At 40.3% G+C, this 23,952-nt stretch overlaps 1 protein-coding gene across 1 annotated transcript in view; it reads left to right on the top strand.

Moving 5' to 3' along the window:
* Positions 1 to 9,642, top strand: part of actr8 (actin related protein 8) — a 28,576-nt gene extending 18,934 nt beyond the window's left edge. The window contains exons 7-13 of the mRNA XM_059944147.1: positions 230 to 362; positions 1,569 to 1,722; positions 4,973 to 5,068; positions 5,567 to 5,707; positions 5,921 to 6,185; positions 6,956 to 7,119; positions 9,165 to 9,642. Coding sequence (XP_059800130.1) covers positions 230 to 362; positions 1,569 to 1,722; positions 4,973 to 5,068; positions 5,567 to 5,707; positions 5,921 to 6,185; positions 6,956 to 7,119; positions 9,165 to 9,308 — 1,097 coding nt within the window. The 3' untranslated portion in view covers positions 9,309 to 9,642. The remainder of the gene's footprint in view (positions 1 to 229; positions 363 to 1,568; positions 1,723 to 4,972; positions 5,069 to 5,566; positions 5,708 to 5,920; positions 6,186 to 6,955; positions 7,120 to 9,164) is intronic.
* Positions 9,643 to 23,952: the final 14,310 nt, after the last annotated feature.

The raw sequence follows: 23,952 nt of genomic DNA, 5'->3' as shown, positions 1-23,952 counted from the left end.
CATTCATGCTTTTTCTCTTTCATTTCTGTTGGTGTTTTTTTTCTGTTTTATTGTATATTGGTGTTCTTCATTTTAAAATTAACTCTTTCATTTGAAAGGTCAATCCCTGTTTAATTTTAAGTGAGATAACTGATGTTCAGTAAATGTGAATCAACAGAATTCTTTTATGAAATAATTTTTTGGTTTTAATACAATTCATGTTATTCTCTGCTTTTTATAATATTTTCAGGTGTTATTGTCCATCAGGAATCTATCTGTGCTACTTTTGGAAGCGGGTTAAGTAGTGCCTGTGTGGTGGATGTAGGGGAACAGAAGACCAGTGTGTGTTGTGTAGAAGATGGAGTTTCACATCGAAATACCAGGTCAGGATGTGCCAGTTCTTGAGATTCATTTTAAGCTGAGAATTCTATCTGCAAAACTGAAGAATAAGACACTCATAAACATTTCAACATGAAAGTTTGAATTAAGAATTAACTATAGAAAGGAAATTTCTGTAGCCCACATCTATTAGGTCTCCCTAATTTGGGGTTCAACTCAATCCAACCCCCTTTAATCCGCAGTATATACCACCTCATGTGTGCCACTTTTACAATTACTCGATACAGTTAAATGGTATTACTGTTTTTGATCATGACTTGTGCTCCTGAAACCTCGTGCACAAGCACAGCTGAACCTTGCATGAAGAATTTTAGGAGTCAGTTTTATCAATGGATACAATATAAGGGGTCCCATTTTGCAAAATAAAATCTGTGCAGTAGAATCCTAAAAGAAAACCTGAAAGACCGTTGTAGTGTTGGGCCTTGAAGAGTGATAATCTAGATAATAGGCAAAAGTGAACAAGACCAATGTGAAAGCGCACAATTGTCTTATGCATTTACTTGATTGGTCTGTAGAGATATGCTCAAGGCAGTCCATCAACTTATTTTCATTAGGTGAGTTTATATAGTTTGCATTAAATGACAGCTTCAGCATATCCTCCAGGGTGCTTTATATCCATATGTCTGACGAATATATAGAAAACCCTTGGACACGCAGGTATAAAGCATGGAGACAAAAGAAAAAACAAAATTCTGGTTATGGAGTTGGATTTTAAAGAGGATCAGGATCATGTTTAATACCACCAGCATATATCATGAAATTTATTAACTTTACAGTAGCAATACAGTGAAATACACAATAAATAGAGGGATAAAAAAGCTGAATTACAGTTAAAAAATGTGTGTATATATGTATGTGTATATATATAAAATAGTTAAGTTAAGGTAAGGAGTGCAAAAAGAACTGAAATAAAGAAGTAGTGAGGTAGTGTTCACAAGAAGCTTATAGAGAAGGATGTGGAATATTTTAGGAAGGGAATTCCAGAGGACATTACTAATATGACTGAAGATGCAGCTGATAATGTTAGCTTGAATGACAGGGATGAAATTTGTTCTGGAGGATGTGTTGATATTTTGAGTAAGAGATTTTAGTAGTTATGCTTAGATTCTTAAATTTAATGCCATATTACAGCAAATGTGGATAAAAGCTAACGTACATGTTGACTAGGCTGATTTTTCTGTGGCCAACAGACTCCGTTTAACATATGGAGGATCTGATGTGACCAGATGTTTCTTCTGGCTTATGCAGCGATCTGGTTTTCCATACCGAGAATGTCAAGTTTTCAATCGAATAGACTCTGTTCTTCTTCAGCAGCTTAAAGAAACGTTTTGCCATCTTGACCAGGTAAAACTTGCTTTCATTTTAATAGAAAAGAAACTCTGGGAGAACAGGTGGAAAATTTTAATTTAAGGTTTTATAACTGATGAAAATAATTCTTGAAAGTTTAAAGAATATATATTACAAATTGGGAAAAGGCTCAAAGTTGATATTTTTTATATTTTGAGAATAGTGGTAAGATCAGTTTTGCTTTTTGAAATTAGCCAGCTTTTAATTTTCTCATTGCAATTCCATGGATTGTGAAAGGTGCAATCATTTTTTTATTGTGCTGATTTGGAGAAAGGAGAAAGAGAACAAGCTAGCAGATGATATGTGAGATCAGTTGAAGGCAAAGGTGGATGAGAGGGGGGTTGCAGGTTGTGTAGTGTAGGTGGAAGAGGCGCAGGGCTAAAGAAGAAGGCAGTGGACCATGCAGAAAGAGAATGAGGAGGGGAAATAAAGGGTGATGATGGACAGATGAGCAGAAGAGAAGGGGTGATGAGAGTGCATTGCTCTCCAACTTTATCACGGCAATAAAGGAGGCCATGGGCAGGCATTTCAGAATACTGTAGTAATAGGAAGTCAAATTTCTTTCTGTGCATCACCCATATCCATATCCTTCCCTCTCCCTCTCTTTCATCATGCTAGTAGCGTCCTCTTGGTTTTCACTACTGTCGTCCAAGCAAGTTCTGAGTCCTCATGGAGGGCAAGACAGGGAAGGTCAGATCAATTGGTCAAAACATAAGAAGTGGAATTTAATCAATAAAATTTTGAAATTTTAGATTTGGGGAAATGCAACAAGGAGAAGGAATAAAATATAACCAGGAGAATGTTGAGGGGTATGAAGGAAGTGCAGATCGCTGGACTTTATACACAGTATGGAAACAGGCTCTTCAAACCACCGTATCCATTCAGACTCCCAAGTAACTAATCCCATTGATCAGCAATTTTCTAAGCCTTAGCAGTTCAGGTTCTCATCCAGATACTTATTTAGTATTATAGCACTTAATATGTCTGCTTCCACTACTCTTTCAAAATGTGCATCCCATCTCCAACTAATCTCTTTTTGTATGCTCTGCAAACCTTGTACACCTTACTTACTCCTTATCTTAGACCTCTACTATCTGCCATGAGGAAAATATACAACTATCTATCTCTTCTCTACTGCTCGATTATGTTTTGTTTTGAGGTGCCCACTTTCTCCCCTCTAAATAAAAGATGCGATTGGACTGAATAGCTCTTTTTTTAATTTGTCAAATGGCCTCCTGTATTGTAAGTTTTCTAGGATTAGAGTGCTGGGTGTGTGAAGATTTTTCTTAAGCTTGTATAGGATATGAGCACATTGGAAAATCAGGTTTGCGGAATGAGTCAATGAAAGGTTCAGGAGCTCTATATGTTTCCACCACTAATTAAAATGGAGGAAAAAAATATCAGAAACTTTAACTAGGTTCTAACCCACTCAGTTTGCTCATTATTTACTTATTCCATATCATCCAATGTCTCTTGCACAGAAATTTAGGAAATTATCCCCTTGAGTGAAAGACTGTTCTAAAAATAGCTGCTGGAGAAAACAAGGTTCACAGATTTGTCATAGAAAATTTCATTCTAATATCCTGAATTTTTAAGGATATTGTTTTGAGCTATACATGGAAAAATACTTAAAATGCTAATATTTAACTTTATAAGTATATTTAAAAATTTGCCTTTGTCAAGTACCCTAGTTAAGTTACAAGTTTTCTGATACAGTTTCACCACACCCAGTGTCCAAGATTTGATCGTTGTTTTAAGATAGGCTTTTAAATAATATGATCCTGTCAGGAAACTTATTACAATACATGAGGAAGCCATTCAGCCCCTTGTATTCATGTCAGTTCCCAGCAGTGCAATCCCATTAGTTCCCTTTTGCTGATCTTATTTTCCCTTTTTTTTCTCATATGCTTATCCACTGACCTTTGATACTTTCTGTACCACTTAGCTACAGTAGGAATAATACATTAATAGCCAGTTAAATTATCAGCACATCTTGGGGAATGGGTGAGTGGGACAAAACCAGAGGAAATCTAGTCACGTAGAGAATCTGAAAACTCCACAGTGTCAGCACCAGAGGTCATAATTCGATAGACTGGAGCTGGAAGGCAGCAGTGTTACTGCTGTGCTGCTGCCTAATCAAAATCAGATTCAATATCACTGGCATATGTTGTGATTTTTTTTAACTTTGTGGCTAGCAGTACAATGCAATACATGATAAATATAAAAAAACAGAATTCCAGTAAGCATATATATGCATATTGTTATGAACCCCGTAACTGGGTCACTTACCAGCAATGATAGAGAGGTCCGTTGAAGTCTGATGATATGATTTTTAACAGTATTTATTAGTAAAAATACACAAAAATGATATCAATGCCAATATACAGATAATATACGTCGTCAATACTAAATCTAAAAGTGCGGGTATAATAATAATCAATAAGAAATAAGCTCTATCGTTTTCTAGGGGATAATGAATTGTCCGATTGAAATATACAGTTCACTGCAGTTCCACAAGCTGCCGTCTTTTGGTTGTCGCTGTGTTGCACTTTGTTGGAGAGAGAGAGAAATAGGAATAGAATGGGAACAGTTACCGCTACGGGTTTTCCAACCTTTATGATTTCGATCCGTCAGGAGTCCCGTTGGTGTGGCCGTTCACTTGTGGCCTCTCCTTTAGCTAAGCCGTTCTTCTGTGGTGAGCCCACCAACCCAGGCAAGGGAGGCCGCACACGGGCCCCACCGGCTTTGGCTTTGGCTGTCACTGGATTTCCAGCATTTCTCCTGGTGCGTCTAAAAGGGTTGTTCCCCAGACCCTCTTTTATCCTTACTCACGGGGTCTCAGATGTCAATCAGGTTGGGATGATGCAATCCCTCAACCAGCCCACTCTGGTCGTCCCCTGAGGGCTTCAATGAATAGTACAGTACTCAATACACAATTCTGTCTCCAAGAGGCAATAGCTGGTTATCAATGGTTTTGTTTCGCTGAGGCCAGGACACATTCCAAACCTTGTGGATTCTCTCTCATTTCCTGGGTCCCAGACCTGAATTAATAGCAATCTTGCAGTTCTCAAAAAGGAGGGGGCGACTTTGTACCCTTCGGCCCCTCAGAGTTGTGGCACATTCGTAACAATATTAAATAGTTAAATTTTAAAAAAGTAGTGAGGTAGTGTTCATGGGTTCAAAGTTCTTAAATATTACTGATGAAGGAGCAGCATTTTCCTTTGTTCTACTCTATTTCACTGAACAGGATATCTCTGGAATTCAAGATCATGAATTCAAGGTCCGTCATCCAGATTCTCCAGCTTTATTATATCAGCTGAAATTAGGAGATGAAAAGCTACAGGTAACCAGAATTTTATTAGCTTGAGCATTTACAAATGCTGAAGAAATCTAGTCTTTTTGTAAAAAAGAATTTAAGGCATACCTTGTTTCCCAACCATTAGTGTGTTTTGACTGCAAGATTGTATTTTTTACTGAGTGACTATTAATTCCTCAATTATCTATTTCTTAATTTAAAATGGAAATGCTTTGAAATTGTTTTATTTTGGCCTGAATAAGTACATAACAGTGTAAAATTTCTAAGTCCATGCATTAGATGTGTCATAATTTGAAGTTCCCTTCTGGTGTTATGATCCATTGAAGTCAATGGAACCAAATTTTGAAACCAAGTACATACCTCATTTAAATACAACTGAGAATGATTTCCTATCCCATTCAATTTTATTGTCATTTGTTGTTGTCGACCTGTAAGTTTTCTATGTATATTCAGAACTAAATAAGATGAAATATTTTGAGCAGTGAATCTCGATAAATTTACTGTTTGTATACGTGCACATGGTAGGCACCGATGGCCTTGTTTTATCCTGCGACGTTTGGAATTGTGGGACAGAAGATAACTGCCTTGCAACACAGATCTCAAGGTGATTCAGAAGATCCGCATGATGAACATTATTTAGTAGCAACCCAGAGCAAACAGGAACAGGTGAGGATTACAGACTTAGCAACAGATAACAAGAATATCTATTTACAGTATCTCAATCCAGCAAAATAGAACAGAAGCTAATCGTTAACGTAAATGAGCTGGCGGAAGAATATGTTCATCTGACTATCATGATCCTGTGCTTGTAATTTATTTGAAGTAATTGCATGTTTTATAGTTACTGCCAGTTAACTTGTTCTTTTTGGGATTGTCTAGGCTGCTAAAGCTATAGCTGAGAGGAAAGCACTGGCCAAGTATGCTGGGTTTGAAGCAGAATCAGGTGCACCAAATTCTGACAGTGCAGAAAAAAGTCATCCTCATGAACTGGAACTTGGAACTTCTCAACACGATTGCTTATTGGCAGCAAATGATTCAGAGGATCTGCCGTCGGCTCTAATGGCAAGGAAAACTAGCATGTCACAATTTGAAGGAAAGGCGTTGGGACTTGATAAATCCATATTACATAGCATTGATTGCTGCGGTAAGAATAATCATGAAATGTAGTATCATTTCCTAAAAATAAGTTATAGAGGTTAATTTAAAAATGGATTTGGCAGATATTTCCTTTGCAGAAGATTGAAGATTGTTGAAGTAAAGGATAAATAACATTTTAAGTCTTATGAGGAGGGCCACAGAATATAGGAATAAAGCATTAATAGTAACTACAGTTCTGGGTGCGCCGTATATAAAAAGGACACTTAAGCCACTGAGGTTGCACAGTACTCACTAGCCTAATATTTGGCATGGGAAACTTAAGTTAAAATTATATACTTAATTTTGTGAGAGTGTATGGTAGAATTTTCCCTAAAAGAGCCAGCGCCAGATCACTGGGAAAAAGCGCCACCCTTTGAGGCAATAATTTAAGTAATTCATAAAAGATTTGCTAACTTGTTTAAAAGTGAGGCCTTAGATTTAAAGGGACATTTGGTGAGTAGTACTGATATATTGCATTTGTCTTAAACCAGACTGTAACATTGAGCAGAAGCCTGGTAGATACATGGAGTGCTGTTATTCTCATGAATGTTTAATAACATAATTGAAATTCCTCTTGAGCAACACAGTGATCTAAATTCTGGATTAAGTTTGTCATATAGCTTTTAATCAATTAATTTTTAAAGTCAGGCAAAGTGGAATTTTTTAGACCTGCTGAGTTCCTCCAGCATTTTGCGTGTGTTGTATATTTCAGGTCTGAGATTATTTTAATAATTCATCTAATAGAGTGTGAAACAAGAAAATATGTACACTTTTCAGGTTCTGATGAAACAAAAAAGAAAATGTACAGTTCTATTTTGGTGGTCGGCGGTGGTCTAATGTTTCACGGGGCTCAGGAGTTTTTGCAGCACAGAATTTTGAACAAGATGCCACCATCATTTCGAAGAATTGTAGAGAATGTTGAAGTCATCACGAGACCTAAGGTGAGAAAAATATAATCCTTTCCTGTGGACTGAAGAATTACCAAACAAAAATAATCGGATATCTAATTGATCAGAAATCCAAAGGTTCAGCATCTTACAATCCACACACTGCCACCTTTGGATCTATATAATCGTGAGGTTAGCTATATCTTACTGAGAGTGTGAGTCCAGGAGCCATGGGCTGGATTGTGAGCCAGGGTCACAGTGCAAACTCATTTCTGAGGTGTTTTTACGTTTGAGTCAGGTGAACTTTCACCAGCTTCTTTTTCCTGCTCTCCCTTTTAATTTATCAGGGCTCTGTTTCCTGCTGCTTTTAAATTGGCTAGTTTCACTAGAGCATTTATTACATTACTGTGTTAAAGAATATGAAATGTGTTCTAGAGTAATATAGTAACATCCACTCATTTGGAAAGTCTGCTTGTCTGGCATCAGCAAAGCCCCAAGGGTGCCATTTTTGGGGGTCTTTTTATTGTACTTATGTTAAAAGGTCACTTTAAGTATCATTTTCATTCAAAATTTTTTATTTTTTTATTTTTGGACACCACAGGAACTAGTGTAGGCCATTCAGTCCCTTAAACTTTCTCCAGCATTAAACAAGACGATGTCTGATCTGATTTTAACCTCTGTGTGTCTTGAAGGACAATGGGTGATGTTCATCATCACAAGCCTGGGCAAAAGGTACAGAGATCCTGAGATGCCCAGTCACCAAGATCCCCCCTCTCGGCCTCACCAGTGTAGTCCAAAGGAAAGTTTATGAAGCAATATATTTGGTACCAGCTTGGCTACAGGAGCTGTTGGAAGGATGTTCAACGACATCCAGCTAGGGGCTCCACTCTGGATTCACTGTCTGAATTTACTCCCGTAGCCTTCATCTCTCCCAAGGCTGCTCAGAAGGTAGTGGGGCTGTTTACCCATAACTGGGTTTCTGGTTCATGAGCACCAGGACGTGTCACACACTGGTGGGCCTGCGTGCTACATGGGCAGGGGCCAGACCTCCTCCCCGTCCTCTGTAGTTCAACCTGTCCGAAGGGAGTTCAGTTTCGGTGTGTCATCAGCAAGGAGGCACTACATGAAGCTTGCTGTTGGAGAGGCTATGAACTGGCAGGGAGAGACTTACACATTCCGCTCTCCTTTTTGCAAGACTGCTAGCCAGCAGTGGCTGAAAGTAAGAGTGACAAACACCACCCACCACTATATTACCACACTAAACATGTTGACACCAAAATGGTGTCATTTTTCTCTGTAACTGTAACAGTACATCCTGTGTTCTGTTGTTGCTTTTCCTTTGTACTGATGTTCTGAAATTATTTTTATGGATATGTGCATGCAAAACAATTTTTTTCACTGTACCTCAGTACATGTGACAAAAATAAACCAATTACCAATGAACCTTTATCCACTTGCTTATCAAGAATATATCAGTCTATGATTTACTTATATTCAAATATATTGTTTCCATTCCCCTGTGGAGGAACAAAATTCTAAAACTCACAGGCCCCTGAAAGAGAAAAACGGTTGCCTCATCTTCTTGTTAATGATGACAGTAACCCCTTATTTGGTAACAATGACTCCTAGTCTCTAGAAGTGTATAGACTTTTTCCTCAGAAATCTCCTTTATACTTAACCTTTTCATGTCTTAAATCCAATCCTTTCCTGGCGTGAAAAGTGCATAAATTTCAGGTGAGAGGGTAAATTTAAAGGAGAATTGTGAGAAACATTTTGTATAGAGAACAGTAGATGTCCAGAACATGCTGCCGGGTACAGTGACGAAAGCAGATACGATAATAGCATATAAGAAGCATTTGTACAGATGTGTGAACAGGCAGATGATGAAGGGAGATAGGCCATGTGTAAGTAGATGGAATTGGATTGAGGTGGTATCATGGTCAGCGCAAATATCATGCTGTGAACGATCTGTTGCTGTGCTGAACTGTTCTGTGTTTCTTGACAATTGAGAAAAGAAGCAAAGTGTTGTGCTTTTTAATAATATTTAACTAATCTACTGGAATTAATCAATGGTGACATCTTGCTTCACTTTGTAATAGGACATGGATCCACGCCTAATAGCATGGAAAGGTGGGGCTGTTCTGGCTTGTCTAGATACAACCCAAGAGCTCTGGATACACCAGCGAGAGTGGCAGCGGTTTGGAGTGCGTATGCTACGAGAGAGAGCGCCATTTGTATGGTGAACTATCCTACTTACAATGAACCTTACAGATTAATTAAAATGATTACCGATGGTTAACTTTCAGAAAGCATGGACATATACCAGAGGTATTCCAAATCCCAGATTATGTTAAAAATGAGTAGTGAATGTACAAAGATTTTGTCTTTATTATAAATAAAATGTTACTACCTCAAATAACTTACATTTTACAATGTGTAAGAATTATGGTAAACAATTTACAGATTCTACTGTTACTGTGTAGAAATGTTGATCACTGTTTCCTGTTTCATTTAGCCATTTATTTTGGCTCTGGTAAGCGAGAGAATTCCTTCCTGTGAATAGAAGTATAACAATTGTGCCTTGTTTAGAGTTTCACGTCTTTGCTGAGAGACATGTGAGTTGCTTAAACAGAAGTCTTACACTACTCAGTTTTGTTTAATGTAATTATATCTCAATGAAAGAGCTCATTGAAAAATTTGTGTTGGTTACAGAACAAGTGTTTTGATTACATTTAGTTGCAGGAATGAGTAAGTATCTAGTAGATCACATTCAATGTAAATTAATGCAATATTGTTCTATCCTCTTAGCCCTGGCCAATTTTGTCTTTAGACTGAATTTCCATCCACCTGCTGCTCAAGTTTAGACATGATCTTGTGCTTGTATCTAAGCTGGTTGCAGCCAAACAAAAACACTTTTTTTGCACTTAGTGCACTGACACAGTTTGTTCAATAATTTTAACTAATTTTCCTCATTTAAAAACAAATATATTACAATTCTTCCTGAAGCATATATACACTCACATTTTTTCACATTACTCTCTGTAAGTTGCCTTCTGGATCACTTGCTTAATGTTTCAGCTTTTTTACAGCTCAGTTCCCCAAATTTCTGTGTTATCACTGGTACATGTGGATACATTACATTCTTTATCTCCAGGATTTTGATATACTGTATAAATAATTGAACTCAGTATTAATTCGTGTGGCACCCTATTAGCGACAGCCTGCCTTCCACAGGATTTGAAGACGAGTGGTCCTGAGTCGAATCCAGCTGGCTCCTTGCACATTTATGTCTGTGCTGGGTTGAGTGTCAAGCTAGCAATTCTTTTGAAAATCAAGGCATACATCAGTGTGTCCCATCATATCAACTCTTAATTACATTCTGAAAATAAACTCTTCATTAAATGTGTCATCAAAATTTACCTGTCCTAAAACTATCTTAATGAGGAATTTCAGCAAAATGCTGACAAGCAGATGTCAAGCCAATTGATGTGTCATTTTCAATCTTCCTTCCTTCTTTTAAAACAATAGTGTTACAGTCTTCCAACCTGTTTAGACTGCTTCATAATCCAAGGGATTTTTGAAGATCACCATAGGTACATCTTCCCTCTCTGAATTCACCTCTTGTAGAAGCCCATTGTGGAGTCTTATCTGGTTCTGGAGAATTACCAGCTTGTAGCAATGCACTACACACAGCTCTGAAATAACGACACGCAGTCGGTAAGTCGTTTTGAGACTAGTTTATTCAAACTTCGCGGCGCTGGCATTTAATCCCTAGCGCCCACCCTCTCTGGGCAGAACTGACGTCAGAGGTGCATTACCAAAGTCTCTCCCCGCGCGCTGGCTATTTGTGAACCGGTTCGCCTGCGCAGAAAGTGGGTCGCCACATAACCCCTCCCCCCCCCCCAGAACCAGCGATACACCCCCCAATGTCCACAATCTGGATCAGCCTCTGTTTGGGAGGTCTGCCTCTGCGCCGCGGTGCCTGAACCTCGACCAGCTGCACCAAGTCCACATGGGCTGGTTTGAGTCGGTCCACCGTGAAAACCTCCTCTTTCCCCCCAATGTCCAGAACGTACGTGGACCCGTTGTTGTTGATCACCTTGAACGGCCCTTCGTACAACCGCTGTAGCAGTGCCCGGTGTCCGCCCCTTCGTACAGCCGCTGTAGCAGTCCCAGTGTCCAGCCCTTCGTACAGCCGCTGTAGCAGTGCCCGGTGTCCGCCCCTTCGCACAGCCGCTGTAGCAGTGCCCGGTGTCCGCCCCTTCGTACAGCCACTGTAGCAGTGCCCGGTGTCCGCCCCTTCGTACAGCCACTGTAGCAGTGCCCGGTGTCCGCCCCTTCGCACAGCCGCTGTAGCAGTGCCCGGTGTCCGGCCCTTCGCACAGCCGCTGTAGCAGTGCCCGGTGTCCGCCCCTTCGTACAGCCACTGTAGCAGTACCCGGTGTCCGGCCCTTCGCACAGCCGCTGTAGCAGTGCCCGGTGTCCGCCCCTTCGTACAGCCGCTGTAGCGGTGCCCGGTGTCCGCCCCTTCGCACAAACACAAACTTACAGTTCTGCAGGTCTTTGGGTACATGTGTCGGGGTCCGTCCGTGCTGTGAAGTCGGTACGGGGGCCCAGTTGCTGAGCCTCTGGCGTAGTTTGTCCAGGACTGCTGCGGGTTCTTCCTCTTGCCCCCTTGGAGCTGGTATGAACTCACCTGGGACGGCCAGGGGTGCGCTGTACACCAACTCGGCTGACGAGGCGTGCAAATCTTCTTTGGACGCTGTGCGAATTCCAAGCAGGACCCAGGGAAGCTTGTCCACCCAGTTAGGTCCTCTCAGGTGGGCCATGAGAGCCGACTTCAAGTGATGGTGGAAGCGTTCCACCAGTCTGTTCGACTGTGGGTGGTAGGCAGTTGTGTGGTGCAGCTGCATTCCCAACAGGCTGGCCGCAGCCGACCACAGGCTGGAGGTGAACTGGGCGCCTCTGTCGGAGGTAATGTGGGCTGGTACCCCGAAGCGTGCTACCCAGGTTGCAATCAGTGCTCGGGCGCAGGAATCGGCAGATGTGTCAGTGAGCGGGACCGCCTCTGGCCACCTCATGAACCGGTCTACCACCGTTAGGAGGTACCGCGCTCCTCGGGACACTGGTAGAGGGCCCACGATATCCACATGAATGGTCGAACCTCCGGTGGATGGGTTCGAACTGCTGCAGTGGGGCTTTAGTGTGCCGCTGCACCTTGGCTGTTTGGCACTGCGCGCACGTTCTGGCCCATTCACTGACCTGCTTGCGAAGTCCGTGCCACGCGAACTTGCTGGAGACCAGCCAGACGGTTGTCCTGATAGATGGGTGCGCCAAACCATGTATGGAGTCGAAAACTCGCCACCTCCAGGCTGCCGAGATGATGGGGTGAGGTTGGCCAGTAGCCAGGTCGCACAGGAGGGTCCTCTCACCTGGGCCTACAAGAAAGTCTTGCAGCTGCAAACCCGAGACTGCGGTCCTGTAGCTGGGCATCTTGTCATCTGCCTGCTGCGCCTCCGCCAGTGCCGCATAGTCCACCCCCAGGGACAGGGCCAGGATATCTGGTCTGGAGAGTGCGTCCACCACAACGTCGTCCTTTCCCAAGACATGCCGGATGTCCGTTGTGTACTCGGAGATGTAGGACAGATTTCGCTGCTGGCGAGCCGACCAGGGATCGGACACCTTCGTGAATGCGAAGGTCAACAGTTTGGTCTGTGAACGCGGTGAATACCAGATTGCCAGATACAGTGCCAACAGCTCCCGGTCAAAAGCACTGTACTTGAGTTCAGGTGGTCGTAGGTGCTTGCTGAAGAATGCCAGGGGTTGCCAGCACCCCTCGATGAGCTGCTCCAGCACCCCACCAACTGCTGTGTCGGATGCGTCCACCATGAGGGCGGTCGGAACATCTGTACTGGGGTGCACCAGCATCACGGCATCTGCCAAGTCTTCCTTGGCTTTAACTAAAGCGGCCGCAGCCTCCTCGTCCCAAGTAATGTCCTTGCCTTTATCCGACATCAGGGTGTACAAAGGGCGCATGATACCTGCTGAGTGGAGGAAACGGTGGTAGAAGTTCTCCATACCAACGAACTCCTGCAGTCCTTTGGCCGTGTTGGGCTGGGCAAAGTGGCAGATCGCGTCTACCTTGGCGGGCAGAGGTGTTGCCCCGTCTTTGGTAATCCTGCGGCCCAGGAAGTCGATGGTATCGAGACCAAACTGGCATTTGGCCATGTTGATCGTGAGGCCGAAATCACGCAGGCGGGAGCAGAGCTGGCGGAGGTGGGACAGATGCTCCTGACAACTACTGCTGGCGATAAAGATGTCCAAATAGATGAACGCAAAGTCCAGGTCACGTCCCACCGCATCCATTAGCCACTGAAACATCTGTGCGGCATTCTTCAGGCTGAACAGCATTCGGAGGAACTCAAGCAGGCCGAACGGGGTGATGAGAGCAGTTTTGGGGATGTCTTCAGGGTGCACCGGGATTTGATGGTACCCCCAGACGAGGTCTACTTTGAAAAAGATTCTTGCCCCGTGCAGGTTTGCTGCAAAGTCCTGTATGTGCGGCACGGGGTCACAGTCTGGAGTTGTAGCCTCGTTCAGTCTGCGGTAGTCGCCGCATGGTCTCCAATCCCCGGCTGCTTTCATGGAGGGGTGGTCCCTGGGTTGGGATGTGGTGCTGGACCCCGTGTCTGGGCATGGCTGCCGTGAACTGCAGTGCCAGAATCGATGGAAAGTCAGCCAGGATTCTGGTGACTTGGTTGTCCGACAGCATGATGAAGTCCAGGGGCCGGCAACTTGGCTTCACCTAGGGAGAACGTCTGGAAAGTCTCGGCATGTACCAGTCTTTTCCCTGGCAAGTCGACCAGCAGGCTGTGAGCTCACAAGAAATCCGCCCCCAGGAGTGGTTGGGCCACTTTGGCCCGTGTGAAGCCCCACGTGAACCGGCTGGCGCCGAACTGCAGGTGCCATAGGTCCGTATTGTGCTGCCGTTTGCGGCCCTCAGGATGGGTCCTGGCTTCCTGTTGCGGGTGTTGTACCCCGTCGGGGGCAAGACGCTGATTTCCGCTCCGTTGTCGACCAAGAAGCAGCGTCCCGACTGTTTATCCCAGACATACAAGAGGCTGTCCGGGTGGCCAGCCGCCATAGTCATTAGCGGCAGCTGGCCCTGGTCCTTGCAGGGCGGGCTTCTGTGCCCCACCGCTGGTGGTAGAAACACCACTGTTCACTGTCATCCTCACTCCTGCCTCTGTGTTGTGTGTGCCCCCCTGCCGGGCCTGGTCTGGTCTGCTGTTGGGCACGTGGCTTGGTAATCTGACCAACAGACACCATGCTCTCCCTCTTGGCTTTCCACAGCACGACTGCCTGGGCCACCACCTTCCGGGCGTCGCTGAAATCTGCGTCGGCCAGCAGCAGATGTATGTCCTCGGGCAGTTGCTCTAGGAACACTTGCTCGAACATGAGGCAGGGCTTGTGTCCATCAGCCAGGGCCAGCATCTCATTCATCAATGCTGACGGCAGCCTGTCTCCCAAACCATCCAGGTGAAGGCCAAAGGTCCCAATGAGCAGCGCTTTGAATGCTTCATATTTGCCTTCTTCTGGGGGCAACTGTATGAAATCCGCAACCTGGGCAGCCGTCTCCCAGTCGAGGGCGCTCACCACGTGATAGTACCGCATGGAATCAGAAGATATCTGCGGAATCTGGAACTGGGCTTCTGCTTGGCTAAACCACACGCGTGGTCGCAGCGCCCAGAAAGTCGGCAGTTTTAGCAAAACTGCGTGAACAGATAAAGAGTCGGTCATCTTTGGTCCAAATCCCGTTTGGACCGTCGGGGTCACCAATGTAGCGATGTGCTACACACAGCGCTGAAATAACGACACACAGTTGGTAAGTCATTTCGAGACTAGTTTATTCAAACTTCGCAGCGCTGGCATTTAATCCCTAGCGTCCACCCTCGCCGGGTGGAAATTACATCGGAGGTGCATTACCAAAGTCCCTCCCCACACACTGGCTATCTGAGCTGGTTCGCCTGCGCAGAAAATGGGTCGCCACAAGCTTATATTTCTTTTAACTTCTCCAGTGTTTAGTCTTTTGCAATATAAAATATTTCAGCTCCTTATCCTCATTTGACCCTTGATTCTTCATTTTCTGGTATGCCTTTTGTGCCTTCTGCAGGGAAGTTAGCATGTGTCTGAATTGGCATTTCTATAATTTTGCTGTTTTTACTTCTTACAGAGTTGTAAAGGTTTTTCTGTCATCATTTCACCTTCTGTACCACTAGAGGGAGCTAGTATGGCCTATTTTTAAAAATTCACCCGTGAATTCCAGGAGAGACACATTTTTGGTCAGTTTGAAATTATTGATTTCATTTAGAGTACTAGAGTAATTGTAACAGAATAATTGAACTTCTGAATAAATCCAGAAAGCTGTAATATCCTAAATAAATGTAAACAGAAAGCAAATTGAACATAATAGCAACTGTTGTTGAAGTTTGCATGTATGGCTTGATGCAAGACTATTTGTATAAGGGTTCCAAGATTTGACTAACAGATTTAGTTAACATGATAGTGAAATAAAATATGCTCCATAATTTAAATAACCCATTGTTAGTTTGTTGTTATCTTTATTCGAAAAAAAAGAGCAAAGATAAAACAAAGTTTTACAGGCTAGTCAATTCAGCCTGTGGGAACACTCTTGTAAATAGTAAAAAGAATAAATGGAAGCCATCAACAAAGGGCCAATAGCAGAGAACATGATTTAAGGTTATGAGCAAAATAACCAAAGGTACGAGAGGTGATTGATAAGTTTGTGGCCTAAGGTGGAAGGAGTCAATTTTCAGAAAACCTAGCACATTTATTTATCAACATAGTCCCCTCCTACATTTACACACTTAGTCCAGCGGTCGTGGGGCATGCGGATCTTGGACCTCCAGAAACTGTCCGCGGCAGAGGTGATTGATAAGTTTGTGGCCTAAAGTAGAAGGAGATGAGTTATTAACTTCAAATTTCCAATTGACGCCTATCTTAGGCCATGAACTTATCAATCACCCTTCGTAACATGAGAATTATTTTTGTGATGTGCATACTTAGCATTACCTGATAAGGTGGTGAAAGCAGATTCAAAAATGGCTTTCAAGGGAAATGGACCAAAGGAAATTAGATCATAACTTAATAGAAAATAGTCGTGGCCTTAGGGAAAGTGCAGAAGTTACATTGCTCTTGCAGAGAGCTGGATTCAAAGGGCAGAAAAGCCATCTGTGTAGTCACCTTTGTGCGACTCCGCCTTACATGCTTGTATCGATTTCGGTAGAAAAATATGTAAAAATGTTTTAAAAATAACAGATGTATTTGTATGCAGAACCCTGATCACCTACGCTCGGTCCGCCAGAGAAAGCAGGATCTCCCAGTGGCCACACATTATAATTCCATGTCCCATTCCCATTCTGATATGTCTATCCATGGCCTCCTCTACTGTCAAAATGAATCCAAACTCAGGTTGGAGGAACAACACCTTATATACTGGGTGGGTAGACTCCAACCTGATAGCATGAACATTGACTTCTCTAACTTCCGTAAGTGCCCCTCCTCCCCTTCTTACCCCATCCCTGACATATTTAGTTGTTTTTTTCTCTCTGTCCGCCCATCACTCTGCCTGTTCTCCATCTCCCTCTGTTGCTTCCCCAATCCCCCTTTCTTTCTCCCGAGGCCTCCTGTCCCATGATCCTTTCCCTTTTCCAGCTCTGTATCACTTTCGCTGATCACCTTTCCAGCTCTTAGCTTCATCCCACCCCCTCCGGTCTTCTCCTATCATTTCGCATTATCCCCTCCCCCCACTACTTCCAAATCTCTTACTATCTTTCCTTTCAGTTAGTCCTGACAAAGGGCCTCGGCCCGGAACATCGACAGTGCTTATCTTTATAGATGCTTCCTGGCCTGCTGTGTTCCACCAGCATTTTGTGTGTGTTGTTTGACCATATCTTATGTCTTTTTACCAAAATGAAGTTAAATTTCCTTTGGAAATGGTGTAGTCACTTGGGAGTCAGCTGGAGACGCTCATGGAGTGAGTACTGTTTTGGATTTGCTCCATAACCTTTAACCTTTGATCACCCTTATTCAGCTTATTTTTACCTATACCGAAAGTTTCTTTGTTAATTTTTTTTTGAACTTACTGCCAAGAGTTTGTTGTGAACTTTTGAAGATATGCAAACAGAAATGTCTCTCAGGTCTAAGGGACGGGATCCCGGACGCAATCAGAACGGTAACGGAAAGAAGCAGGCTCAGCCACAACAAACTCAATTAACTTATGAATTGTTTATGGAGGTTTTGGATAAAAAATTTGATGAACTACAACAATTTTTTAAAGAAGATATAAAGGCTTTTCAAGAGTACATGGTTAAGACGGATTCAGTAATTAAACAGCAACAAGCTCTTATTGCGTCTCTGCAAGAAGATGCTCGGAAGCGAGATTTGACTATTGAAAAACTGCAACAGGATTTAATTTCGACCATTAAGCTGATGGAAGCCCTTAAAGCCAAGAGTGACGATTTTGAGAATCGGTCCAGAAGACAGAACTTACGTATACTTAGTCTTCCAGACGGCATAGAAAAAGATGACCCTTCGAAATATTTTGCTCAACTTTTAAAAGAAGCGTTTCCGACGATTTTCCCGAATAACCCCCCTTTATTGGATCGGGCACATAGAATTCGGCGTCGATCACCGAGTGCTACAGACAAACCTTCGGTGGTAATTGTCCGGTTCCATTATGTACATGACAAAGAACAACTTATACATGCAGCTCGTCGGGCAGGAATGATTAAATTCAAAGAATAATGCTTCCGCCTGGTCGAAGACTTTAGCCCTGACCTTTTATAAAGAAGGCTTCTTTTTAAACCGTTGATGGCTGAATGTTATGAGAAAAATCTGAAACCTGCGCTCCTATACCCTGTGAAGCTTCAAATATCTCCGTCGAATGCTCCACGACAGGTTTTTCTTTCAACTTCAGAAGCGAGAAAATATCTGGAGGAGAACTTCCCTACTGCTACAGACACCGGTCTCTAATAAATGAACGATTCTGATCGTGTAAGATGGTTCTCGATCTCTTAAACCAGAATTAAAATCTGGTTATTGGTGTAGATTCATCCTATACTTTATTCTTAAGTTAAAGCGTGTTTTCATCATATTAATTGTTCTGCCTTATACACTTTAACCATTATACTACATTCTTGTCCATTAACTCTGTTCCTTTGAAGGTATATTTTTAATTCTTTGAAGGTGAATTTTTCTTTGATTAAGATGGTGGTTTTTTGAAAAGGATTTTTGGCTTTGCTTAAGATGGCGTTATTTTTTTTCTTTCTTTCGTCTTCTTCCTACAATGCATCGTTTATCATAGCTTAAATATTTTTTGTTTTGTCTGGGCTAGAGCCCGATTTATAATTTTTTTTAGTGACTATATTCTTATTTTTTTTACAACTAACTATACTTAGAAATATGGTTTTTATTATAGCGATTTTAATTTTTAAAGTTGGGGTGATTGTTTTATATATATCCTTTATATATGGAGTGTTCTTCAGCTGACATGGGTGTAGAATTAGTCTTACTTTTTCCCTTTTTAAGTCATATTTTGGCTTTTTCTCTTTTTCTTGGGGGTGGGGGGATGGTCTGTTTTCTAATTCTATTTTTTTTGCATCAGTTTGTGTTAGTTTTTTTATTTGGGCTGTTTTTGAACTTCATATATGTCTGTGTTGTTGTCACTTCCGGGTCTTCTCTTTACTTTTGTTCCTCTTCCGGGTGCATGAGTTTATAAGTTGGTTAACCCTTTCTATACCAAAGAGTTGACTTTAGAATTATGGCTCAGACCATTAATTTTGTGTCTTGGAATACTAATGGTTTAAATCATCCAATTAAACGAAAGAAGATTTTCAAAGTATTCCAAAGACTTATTGCTCATATAATTTTTGTACAAGAAATTCATGTGAGGAAGGAGGACAAATTTCGTTTATTTAGATTTTGGCGGGGTCAACAGTATCAGGCAAATTCGAATGCTAAAGTAAAAGGAGTTTCAATTTTTATTGACTCCTCTATTCCATTTGTTCAACATGATATCTTTTCGGATCTGAATGGTAGATTTTTGTTAATTATGGGTTTACTTTGTAATAAAAAGGTTGCCTTGGTTAATGTTTATGCTCCAAATGTGGATTGTCCTGACTTTTTTAAGTCCTTATTTACCTCTCTACCCAATCTAAATGAATATAAGTTAATAATGGGTGGTGACTTTAATTGCTGTTTAAATCCTCTGATGGATAAATCTTTATCTATTCAGACTTTACCTAATAAGTCGGCCACTTGTATTAACTCTTTTTTGACTGACAATGGAGTTTTTGATATTTGGAGATTTCGGCATCCTAAAGACAAAGAGTTTTCTTTTTTCTCACATGTTTATCACTCTTATTCGAGAATTGATTATTTTTTTGTAGACTCTTGTTTTATTCCATTGGTAATCGGTTGTAACTATGATATTATAGCTATCTCTGATCATGCTCCATTATTACTGCCTATGAAATTTACGGAGACAGCTTCTAATGCCAGACAATGGCGATTGGACTCTACCTTATTGCAAGACTCTGACTTTATAATATTTATGGAGGAGCAGATCGACTTCTTCTTTTCAACTAATTCTACAGATGATATCTTCTGTGGAACACTTTGGGACACTTTTAAAGCGTATATACGTGGACAGATTATTTCTTATTCTGTTGGTTTGAGGAAACGTACTAAGATGGAAACTCTTTTATTGGTTGATAAAATTAAAGAGATTGATAAGAAATATTCGATTGCTCCTAGTAAGGAGCTTTACAAACAAAGGGTTGAACTTCAAATGGAACATAGTTTATTACTTACATCCTCGATTGAAAATCAATTAATGAAAACTAGATCTGATTTTTATATACACAGTGATAAATCTGGTAAACTGTTAGCTAGTCAATTGAAGAATGCTTTGGTTAAACGTCAAATCACTAAGATTTGTCAGCAGAATGGGAATCTGACAGTTAATCATGATGAGATAAATAAGGCATTTCAAGACTTCTATACCTCCCTGTATCAATCTGAATTTCCTCAAGATCATAATACCATGTCTGATTTTCTTGGGAAATTAAATTTTCCAAGATTATCATCTGATGATCTTTTAATATTGGATACTGCTATTACGGATGTAGAAATTAAAGGGGCTATTTCTTCAATGAATTCTGGGAAAGCACCGGGTCCAGATGGTTATACAGTTGAATTTTTTAAAAAAATTTCCGCTACTCTTTCCCCTTGGTTATGTAAGGTTTTTGAGGAAGCCATTAGATTGGGGAATTTGCCACAATCTTTTTATAGAGCTTCCATTTCTCTAATATTGAAGAAAGATAAAGACCCTACTAACTGTGCTTCCTATAGACCAATATCTTTATTGAATGTAGACTCCATGATTTTTTCCAAGTTACTGGCATCTAGATTGGAGAAGGTATTACCCAAAATTATTTCAGATGATCAAACCGGTTTTATTAAAAATCGTTATTCTTTTTTTAACATTAGGAGATTGTTGAATATTGTTTATACTCCCTCACATGACACTTCAGAATGCATGATTTCATTAGATGCGGAGAAAGCATTTGATAGAGTTGAATGGCCTTACTTATTTAATGTGTTGGAGAAGTTTAATTTTAGTCCGATATTTATATCATGGATAAAATTGATTTATCATACTCCAGTAGCCTCAGTGTTTACCAATAATCAAAGATCTCCCTTTTTTCACCTATTTCGGGGCACTAGACAAGGATGTCCTCTTAGTCCATTACTATTTAACATTGCCTTAGAACCTTTGGCAATTGCCATCAGACAATCACAGGATATTTTGGGTATTAATCGTGGGACAGACATTCATAAGTTATCTTTGTATGCAGATGATTTATTACTATTCATTTCTAACCCGGAGAAATCCATCCCAGCAGTTTTATCATTATTGGTTCAATTTAGTGAGTTTTCTGGGTATAAGTTAAATCTTAATAAAAGTGAATTGTTTCCTTTGAATAAACGGGTCCCAATTTATGGAAATTTACCTTTTAAATTAGTTAATGATTCTTTTACTTATTTAGGGATCAAAATCACAAAAAACCATAAAGATTTATTTAGATTTAATTTTTTACCCTTAATTGATCAGATTAAAGGTTTGTTTACTAAGTGGTCACCATTATCTTTATCCCTAATAGGTAGAATTAATGCTATTAAGATGGTTATTTTACCTAAGTTTTTATATATTTTTCAAGCGATACCAATTTTTATCCCGAAATCTTTTTTTACTAATGTTGACTCTAAAATTTCTTCATATATATGGCAGAATAAAAATCCCAGGTTAGGTAAAATATATTTACAGAAGACAAAAAAGGAAGGTGGGTTAGCATTACCTAATTTCAGATTTTACTATTGGGCAGTTAATATTAGATACTTGTTATGTTGGTTGAAAGATGGGGGTGGATCTTTCTGCCCTCGTTGGGTGAGTTTAGAAACTAAATCTGTATCAGCTTATGCTCTGGGTTCTATTTTAGGGACTTCTCTCCCTTTTGCTCTTTCTAAATTGCCGAAACGAATTGACAACCCGATAGTTAAACATACTTTGCGTATATGGTTTCAATTTCAGAGATTTTTTGGGTTGACTCAATTCGTTTTAAATAGTCCTATTGTATCTAATTGTTTTTTCCACCCTTACATTATAGATCAAGCTTATTCGGCTTGGAAAACTAAGGGATTACTAAGATTTTCTGATTTATTTTTGGACAATTGTTTCATGTCTTTTGAGCAATTATCCAACAAATATAACTTACCTAGATTTCATTTTTTTAGATATTTACAGATTAGACATTTTTTAAGTTCTGTACTCCCTACGTTTCCAAATTTTGTGCCTTCAGATATTTTGGAGAGTTTATTTGAATTAGACCCTTTTCAAAAAGGGCTTATTTCAAAACTTTATAATATAATTATGAAGATACGTTCAGAGCCTCTTTATAAGACTAAAAAGGATTGGGAAAGAGAGCTTAGCCTTATTATTTCTAGTGAGAATTGGGATAGAATTCTTCAATTAGTTAATACATCATCGTTATGTGCCAAACATTCATTAATACAATTTAAGGTCGTACATAGGGCCCATATGTCCAAGGATAAATTAGCTCATTTTTACTCTCATATTAGTCCTATCTGTGATAGATGTCAATCTGAAATTGCGTCTTTAACTCATATGATTTGGTCTTGTTTATTTTTGGAGAAATATTGGAAAGATATTTTTGATATTATTTCTGCGGTTTTGAATATTGATTTACAACTTCATCCTATTACCGCAATTTTTGGTTTACCAATGTTAGACTCACTGCATTTATCTTCTTCTGCCCGTCGAATGATTGCATTTCTAACTCTGATGGCTAGAAGATCTATATTGTTGAATTGGAAGGAAATTAATCCTCCCACTGTATTTAATTGGTTCTTTCAAACTATGTTATGTTTAAATTTAGAAAAAATTAGAAGTGGTGCTTTTGAGACTTCTATTAAATTTGAAAAGTTATGGAGACCATTTATTCAACATTTTCATATGATGTAATATGACTTTGTGCCAAGTTCATTTGATTTCCCAGCTTTTAGCTTATGTATGTTGAGAGGACTGGAAGTGACGGCATTGATGAATATTTATTTTTGTGAGATATTATAAACAGCCCCCTTTTTTTTCTCTCTTTTTTTTGCTTCTTTTTTCTTCTATATTAGTTATTAGTTATTAGATTAGTAGATTAGCTAGTTTTGCATTATATATATTTTTTATTCTTTTTTCTGTTTTTTTATATCATATATTATGAAATATTTAGACTTACCATGTTCATACATATATTTTATGGCTTATGTCTTGGTAAACTCATTTATATTGTAACTATTATGTATGTTTTTTTTCATATGTAATGGAATTTGTATGTTGGTAATTTCTTTATCAATATATCATTTGTATTCTGTCCATATTACTAATAATAATAAAAAGATTTAGAAAGAAAGGAAATGGTGTAGTCTACACTCAGTAGATTGACTCTTGGAATGTGCTGTGAAGAGCAGATTAAGTCGAATGAACCTGTTCTCAGTTGAGTTCAGAAGAATGAAAAGTGATCTGAAGTGGATTGACAAGCCGTTTTCTCGTGTTGGTTGAGTCTAGATCCATGAGTTTCCAGTCTGGGCTCTGTGGCATGAAAAAGGTTGGAACCCCGTAGTCTAGATCCAGGGGCCTTTGTCTGGCTGAATGTCAGCCATTTTGATGAGAAATTTCTGAGAAAAGACAGTTGTGTCTCTTTTGAATTGTCCACCCAGGAGGTTGTGAATATTCAGTGATTGGCTATATTTAAGATTGAATTAAGGATTTCATTTCAGTAAGTTGGAGCTCAAGCAGGAGATGAAGTTGAGGTGGCAGGGTTTCGGGGGCGTGTGGTTTACTCTTTTAACAATTTTTTGTGTTCTTTTGTTATCTACAAATTAATTCAAATACATGAAACCAAATAGTTAATAGAAATAAATGCAGTTTGTGTAAGATATTTGGACTTGATTTTAGTTTTACGTCATTCCCATGGTTTCACAACTTGATCACCTTTTTAAGAAATGTCCTTAAGGCTTTTTTTAGGTAATGTTCCAAGAATAGAACTGACATCCCAGAACAGGCAAGGATACATTTATTATTTAAGAATTTATTGAAAATATAAAACATTCTTGAGTGAGGTTAGTAAATTACTGACTAAGATCTGGTAATTTTGCACCCTGTGCATTTGGAGGACTCGCCACAGTTAACAGCGACTGATGACATCTCTTCGTATGATGATGTTTGCAAGAAAA

Source organism: Hypanus sabinus, chromosome 19 (genome assembly GCF_030144855.1).
Source record: "Hypanus sabinus isolate sHypSab1 chromosome 19, sHypSab1.hap1, whole genome shotgun sequence".
Classification (NCBI taxonomy): domain Eukaryota; kingdom Metazoa; phylum Chordata; class Chondrichthyes; order Myliobatiformes; family Dasyatidae; genus Hypanus; species Hypanus sabinus.
This window is presented reverse-complemented; position numbering and strand designations above follow the sequence as displayed.